The sequence below is a fragment of the Syngnathoides biaculeatus genome, chromosome 6 (genome assembly GCF_019802595.1).
Source record: "Syngnathoides biaculeatus isolate LvHL_M chromosome 6, ASM1980259v1, whole genome shotgun sequence".
Classification (NCBI taxonomy): domain Eukaryota; kingdom Metazoa; phylum Chordata; class Actinopteri; order Syngnathiformes; family Syngnathidae; genus Syngnathoides; species Syngnathoides biaculeatus.
In genome coordinates, this window is record NC_084645.1 from 21,530,722 (window position 1) to 21,538,279 (window position 7,558).

Consider the following 7,558-nt stretch of genomic DNA (forward strand, 5'->3'; position numbering starts at 1 on the left):
TAGCTTCCAAACCGCGTATGCGGGTACCCAAGCTACAACTTAGCAGGCAATACCCGATCCCTCGCTCCCATCTCCAATGTCGTCAGAAAACGAAATTCACTTGAAGTCAGTCATTGCCGAAAAGACAGCGCTGAAAATATTCTTTGAAGTGTAGCTTGGTGACATCCTCTTCAAATCCATGGAATGCCTCAAGGTTCAAGTGACAGCCCGGTCCTGTTTTCCATTCGTCAGCTTCCCTCTCGACTACTGTCTGCTGTGAAATAACGTCTATCTATCTATCTATCTATCTATCTATCTATCTATCTATCTATCTATCTATCTATCTATCTATCTATCTATCTATCTATCTATCTATCTATCTATCTATCTATCTATCTATCTATCTATCTATCTATCTATCTATCTATCTATCTATCTGTGAAAATAAAAAAATATAATATAATAAAATATATAATATAATAAATACATAAACATTTATAAACAAAATGTAAAAAAATATATTTTGAAAAGTACAATACAGTTGTAATTCTATAAAGTAAACTATACATGTATTTCTACTATGCAATTTAGTGTCAGGAAAAGCTAAAAAAAATACGCTTTAAAAACCATTTTTTTTAGGCTTGGAACGCATTATTTTATTTTCTATTCATTGTAATGGGAAAACGCGCTTTGGTTTTCGAACATTTCGGTTTTCAACCGGCCTTCTCGAACGGATTCTGTTCGAGAACCGAGGCACCGCTGTATTAAAATATATTGACATATAAAAGGATTATCTTTTTGTTTAATTTTAAATGTTTGCATTATTAATCAAGAACATTGGAAATATATTTAAAAATAAAATTGACAATCTGTCTGTCTGTCTCCGGGCACTCCTGTTTCCTCCCACATCCCCAAAAACATGCAACATTAATTGGACGCTCTAAATTGCCCCTAGGTGTGGCTGCGAGTGCGACTGTTGTCTGTCTCCGTGTGCCCTGAGATCGGCCGGAAACCAGTTCCGGGTGTACCCCGCCTCCTGCCCGTTGACGGCTGGGATCGGCCCCGGCACTCCCGCGACCCTCGTGAGGATAAGCGGCGAAGAAAATGGATGGATGGACGGATCATTTCACAGTGTGTGCTGGGTTCACATCTTCCAATTGTATAGTTGTTCAATAATATTTCAGATTTCTATATGTTGCCATGTCAATGTAATCAGCCCCCCCCCCACACACACACTCAATTGCTATGTTGTGATATGATTTATTTACAAAAAAAATTGCAGGGTACTTTGTGGGATATATTCCATCGACTGGAGGCTTTAAACGGTATAATTATCATATTCACGTGACTCGGACGTGTAAGGGATGTGTAGTGATAAAAATATTTGCGATATAGTGGAATGTGATTGACAGCTGGGCGTGGAAGTGGGCGGGGTTTCGGCAAATTGAGCCGGACACAGCCACGGGGGTTCCAGAGCTGAGAACGACCTGATTTTTGAGATATTCCAATTTTGAAAGTCACACCCTCGCCATCGTTTTCATACCTGTCGTGTTTTTCTCGCGCCGACGTTGTTGTCCAATCCCCCCCCCCCAAAAAAAAATATATTACCTCAAATGGAAATTACAAGTAGCTCAGTCGGAGTGACTTGTGGCTGACGCAAAATCCCAAAATAAATTTTCACAGACAATTTTTATGCTTTTTTTTTTTTTTTTATTTACTGGGAATTTTTACTCCCAGTTGCTCAGATTTTTCTTCGAATCTTTCCACTTTTGTTGACATAATTCCCGCTCCCGACTTCTGCCGGTTCCACTCCCGCTGTTCCCAAATCCCGTGACGGTTCTTGAAACATATTCACAATCCCGCGGGATGCAAGCGACCCTCCCAAAATGTTCACCTTCTTGTGTACGTATCACGATCGGCAGGCTAATTCCACTCTGCCCGCCCGGAGTTATGAAACTCATCAATTGCCCGAGCGATTGCGTACTGTGTATGAAAAAATATTTCGATGCGCCAGTACATCTCTATGATCTTCATAGTGATTTGCACGTTCCATACAGTGATATATGAGAGTTATTGTTTATTGTTTTCAACCAGCTGGAGCAGCTGGTAAAGCGTTGGCCTCACAGTTCTGAGGACCCGGGTTCAATCCCGGCCTCCCCTGTGTGGAGTTTGCATGTTCTCCCCGTGCCTGCGTGGGTTTCCTCCGGGTGGGCGCTCCGATTTCCTCCCACATCCGCAAAACATGCACCATTAATTGGACACTCTAAATTTCCCGAAGGTGCGATTGTGAGTGCGACTGTTTGTCTCGGTGTCCCCTGCGATTGGCTGGCGACCGGTTCAGTGTGTACCCCGCCACCTGCCTGTTGACAGCTGGGATAGGCTCCAGCACTCCCCGCGACCCTTGTGAGGATAAGGGGCTAAGAAAAGGGATTAATGGATGTTTTCAACCACGATTATGGGTGCGTGATGTATTTTCTGGGTACGTCCTACCGGGAGGAGCGCCCAAGGACGACCCAGGTCACAAACGGACCGATTGCGACTCCCGGCTGGCCTGGGAAAGCCTCAGGATGCCCCCCCCCCCCCCCCCCAGAGTGGCTGGGGGGGGGAGGGGGTGAAGTCTGGGCTTTCCTGCTGAAACTGTTGTTCAACAACGAGAGAAATAGCCGGTAGCTCAATTGGTAGCTGTGCGAATGAACCCCCGTTCTCTCGCTGTTGCCAGGAATTCTTCGGTATCGCCAACGCCACGTTGAGGCGACTCCTGAAGTCGGAGCGCTGGAGCTGCTCGTCCCGTTCCGCGACCCTGGCTAAGAGGAGGAAGGTGGATGGATCTGCAGTGTATATTTGAATTTGAACTAAGAAATCATCTTGTTTTTGCTTCAGTGCGATGAGGTGGAATGTTTGTTTTAACCGGTAGATTCAGCTAGTTTGATTAAAAAAAATGAAGACGCACATTCTGATGCTGACAGATTCCTTCATTTACTTGGAGATGCTTTTTGACGTGACAATTTGATTATCGATAATAAGTGATCGTTAGGGAGGTAAAGGAGACTTGATAGTTCACCCAAACATACAAAGACACCACTCAGGGTTGATTTGGGTTCATTGAGTCGTCATGATTGTTGAACTCCACGGTGACAGAAAACAGGACGGGAAGGGAGCTGATTAGTGGCCCGCCTCCATGATGCAGACATATGGTTCCGAGTCACCGCAGTCCTCAGTTTGCCAACCTCCGTCTGTAAGAATTGGATGTTGCAGTTAAAAAGCGATATATTCTGAGGAAACTTTAAAGGTCAAGTGTCATCCCGATAAACATTCCAAAATAGATATCGTCATGAAAATTACATATAAACATTATTCACTTCAATGTTCATACGAAAAAATAAACATGAGCGGAGAGCGCGTCATCCATGCGCAAAGTTGCGGAAGTGTCATTCGATGACATCCAAGTGGTCGCCATATTGGCTGCATCTCCTGTCCGTGACGTCACCCGGACATTCGCCATCAAAAGCACGCCATGGCCCCAACGAACACGCCCCTTTTGACACGGAAGCTCTTTTCGAAGAAGAGAAGATCACACAACCGAGTGACGTTAGCGGGGCACTATTACCCTGTTGTTTCGAGCCATATTTAGATGATGTGCGGATCACGGCCAAACCGCCTCCCCGTCCGATCCACTTCCGCGGCGGAGATGAGCCACCCCGGCCGACAAGGCTGGCTCATTTTCGGCGCCGAGTTGGCTTGTCACGGCGCCGAGCCGGGCCGCTTTACAGCGTTGTCGTCGCACGCGGCTGAGTGCGCCATTGCCGGCAGCATTGTTCATAGCCGCCGCCGCCCGCGAGCCCGACCCGGCAGCTGTCCGACATGTACGTCGACACTTTTAGCACCCGTCATGCATACGCGGATCTTTTGTTATGTTATGAGAGACGGATTACGTGGTCCGCCCCAAACTATTATATTTTTTTAGTAGCTGTATACACACCAAGCCGTCGTTTAGGACCCACAAAGCTCTCGTCCTTTGCACCCGTGCAATCCATTTTTCACGATGAACCGGGTCTTTTGGAAAAGCACGAAGAGCGAATCCATCCTCCCGGGTGTTCGAGCAATATCCAGCAATGCAAAGAGCCGGCATTTTGGCTAACACGAAGGAACAACGAGTTACTTTCCCGCAGGTAAATCTAATAGAAGCAAGCGAGTCCGCTGGAGGGCGCTCCTGCCCCGTACGGCACTTCCTGCTTCTTCTCGAAAACAAATCCCTCGAGAGGATTTTCATAGCGGGAGTTACAAAAATCTATATACTTCAAAATCATGTTTTGTGGTGAAAAAACAGATGGGTCCATACCGGCTACCATTTTTTCATGAATAACATACTAAAAATCATCCATTTCACGACACTTGACCTTTAATCACTGATTTTACTTACCTGGTAGAACAGCCTCTATACAGTCCCCATTGGCGCTATTAGGCTCATTGGTGAGAAAGTTGGTGAAATCATCACGTGAGCCATCAGTCCAAATGAAGTCATCGTCCTGGAAGACAAAGTGAGATGTCAGTCCGTTAAGCAGAACCACGCCCCTGAAATGTTCAGTACGCGGTCCAAAAATGTTAGGGTCGGTCGGGAAATCGGAACCACAAGCTTTTTAATTTTTTTTTTTTTTTTTTACCTCAAGTGTGTCATGGAATCCGATCCAGATTTCCTCGCTACCAGTACCACCGGCTATAGCCACTTGCATCACAACTGCATTTTCCAGTCTACTGTGGATGGAGACCAAATTCCCACCAAGAATCTGGCAGACAGCCTGATGGGGGGCGGGGAATAAAAGTCAACAAGTTGATTTGACAGGTTCAGATCAGCCAGACAGCAAGAAAGATATTTGGACTCAACAGACGGTTGGATCACTCGCTGGAGTGCCAGTAAACTAGTTTGAAACTCAATCCCGACTATTGTCTTCCATACCTCCGCATCTGCAAAGCCCCTCGCTTCCTCTTGGTAGATGTAACAGTTGTGGTCCAACTGAGTCCAATCCTTAGGACAGTTAAACGCTGCAATAGCAATCATTTTGGATTTCAAAAGCATAGGAGGAATGTCAAGGATATCTGGTGGATCTTTCTTTGAAAAAACTCCTCATTTGAAAAAATATCAGGGAGACAGCTACCAACCTTTACGAATCTTCGTGGGGAAAGACCACTTTCAAAAAAAAAAGAAAAGAAAGAAAAACACTTTGTCAAAATAAGAATCAATAAAAAAGAAAATCATTGAACTACATTTAAATTTAAATCTAAAGACTTACAGCGCCGCTCAACAGTCCACAGATGCCGCAAAGCAGGAACAAAGCGCGAAGAGCAAACGCCATCTGCGCAAATCAGGAGAGAGAGAAAAAAAAAAAAGAATTCACATTTCTGACAATAAAGACTCACGCGTCCTTTTCATCTGCTCCTGTGAAATGAAAAACGCAGTGAACATTGGAACAAGTCACACGAAGAGACACAAAGTCACCTTTGCAGTCGTGAGGTCCGATGCCGAGGACGACGGCGATGACTCCTTTTATATACGTTGGGCCGACAGACTTTTGGAACGTCTTCAATCACGTCAACGTGATGTGAAGCAATCTCATAAGATCTGACAATTAGCCAACAAGGAAGTCCCTTCACTGTAAAGAAAATTGTTTCAACTGTTCTCTTTGCCAAAAAGATTTCAGAACGTTGTTCCCCCATAAACTGCGCACATTCTGCATTGCGCGCACACGCCCGCGCGCGCGTGCACACACACACACACACACACACATAACCACACATTATTCCAACCCGAATTCAAAGTATCACATCCAACTTTTCAGTTTGCGGCATTTTGCAATGTGATTCAATGCGTGAGGAGCCAATGGCACATTTCACATACGACTTGGAAAAACGGGAAAAAGGAGTCACCACTGGGTCCCTTTTTTTAACTTTTGCACTTGGGCAGCGCACCGAAGTCTAGAAAGCGAGTTGCTGCTCGGCCACACGCTCCTTTGCCTGGAGAGCTCGTGCACGTGACGTCATCATTTTCCACGGCGCCATAATGGCGGTCGAAAAAGAGCTGCTCGACATTGCGGGAGACATTGAACCGGTGGAAAATATTTACCACACCCGAGACCTGTTGTGCTCTTGGTTGTCACAACAAGACGAGACAGATATTCAAAGAGATCATTCTATGGAATCTTCTTCTTTCCCTTTCGGCTTGTCCCGTTAAACAGATGAACGCATATTTGTTTGGCGCAGTTTTACGCCGGATGCCCTCTCCTGACGCAACCCCTCTGTATTTTAGCCGAGGAGAGAAGCTCACAAGGGGTCTCCCGTCCAAGTACTAACCAGGGCCAAACCCGCTTAGCTTCCGAGATCTGACGATCTCACGGTAGCATCCGATCATTCTAGGGAATACCAGCTGAAAAGACCGGAAAAGATGGATGGATTTCGGCAGTTAAACGTGAGCGATGGTGCCCAACCAAATACACACGCGATCATTTCATTTCAGGTAGGAGTTATTCTTCTCAATCTCAAATTGCCAATAACTATTTATTCCGTCTGTCGCAAAGAAGGTTTACGGAGGTTTACGTGGGGCAGCGATACGCTTCCGTGTACGGAGGAGCCATCTCCGTCCTCCATAGTTAATGGATTCGAGTTTCTGTAAGATTGGTATTTGTGTTGAAAAAATCTGAGTGGCTCCATCACTATGTGGGATTTATTCTCGATTGAGAACAGATCCAGCAACAAAGTGTTTGCACGCATCCAGACTTTTCTACGCTTTCTAAGTCTTCCGTGTAAATCTCGCCGACTTAGTCACCAGATCCATGTGTTGATCCAGTTGTCCAAGACGAGCGGAAGCGGGTTAACAGTCCACTTTCTTATCTGCGAAAGCATGCCAAGTGTCTATGCCAATTGTCTCAAATTTTCCCACAAACCTTCGTTAATTATCACCTTCTAAATGTTTAACGGTATCAGACAAAACTCTGTGCGTCGCGCTATAGGACATATTTTCGTTTGGTCTCAGCCGACTTAGCATTGAACAAGGCTTTTTTTTGACCAGTCACGTGATTTTGGTGATGTAGGTGCACCAGCTCTATAGTTTACCTCCCCCCCCCCCTCTTCTCTTAAAGGGGGGTACACCAATGACATAGGATAAATACTAGACTGGGCACAGACCCCTTTCACGTGGTAATACGGGTTCAACTTCCGGTCGCGTGAAAGTTGACACCCTTTGAGATCCTTACAATTGTACATTGTGAAAAATAATATTGCAATCCGTTACGTTTAGCTTTTCGGATGTCAGTATGGTTAATTTTTGTTGCGCTGTAAGCTCCATCTGCCCTGCGCTTGGCTGGCAACCATTTCAGGGTGGTGCACCACGGCTCCTGCCGAACGATAGCTGGGGTAGGCTCCAGCACTTCTGCGACCCTTGTTAGGATAAGTGGCCAAGAAAATGGATTAATGGATGTTTTCAACCATGATTAAGGGTGTGTGAGGCGTTCTGGGTACGTCCAACAGGAATTCTTCGCTATCGCAAAACGCCACGTAGCGGCGGCTCCTGAATTTGGAGTGCTGAAAA

The 7,558-nt window shown here is 45.7% G+C and overlaps 1 protein-coding gene across 2 annotated transcripts; it reads right to left on the reverse strand.

Moving 5' to 3' along the window:
• Positions 1-2,936: 2,936 nt before the first annotated feature.
• LOC133502321 (ladderlectin-like) lies at positions 2,937-5,559 on the reverse strand. Of its 2 annotated transcripts, XM_061822987.1 has the most exons (7): positions 5,474-5,559; positions 5,268-5,330; positions 5,137-5,164; positions 4,934-5,019; positions 4,641-4,775; positions 4,400-4,505; positions 2,937-3,212 (listed from the first exon to the last, which is right to left on the reverse strand). In XM_061822987.1, exons 2-7 carry the CDS (start codon positions 5,328-5,330, stop codon positions 3,142-3,144), a joined length of 489 nt encoding a protein of 162 aa, XP_061678971.1. In that variant the 5' UTR covers positions 5,474-5,559; the 3' UTR covers positions 2,937-3,141. The 2 variants fall into 2 exon arrangements, with proteins under 2 accessions (XP_061678971.1, XP_061678970.1); XM_061822986.1 differs by lacking the exon at positions 5,474-5,559 and having other exon boundaries at positions 5,268-5,437.
• Positions 5,560-7,558: the final 1,999 nt, after the last annotated feature.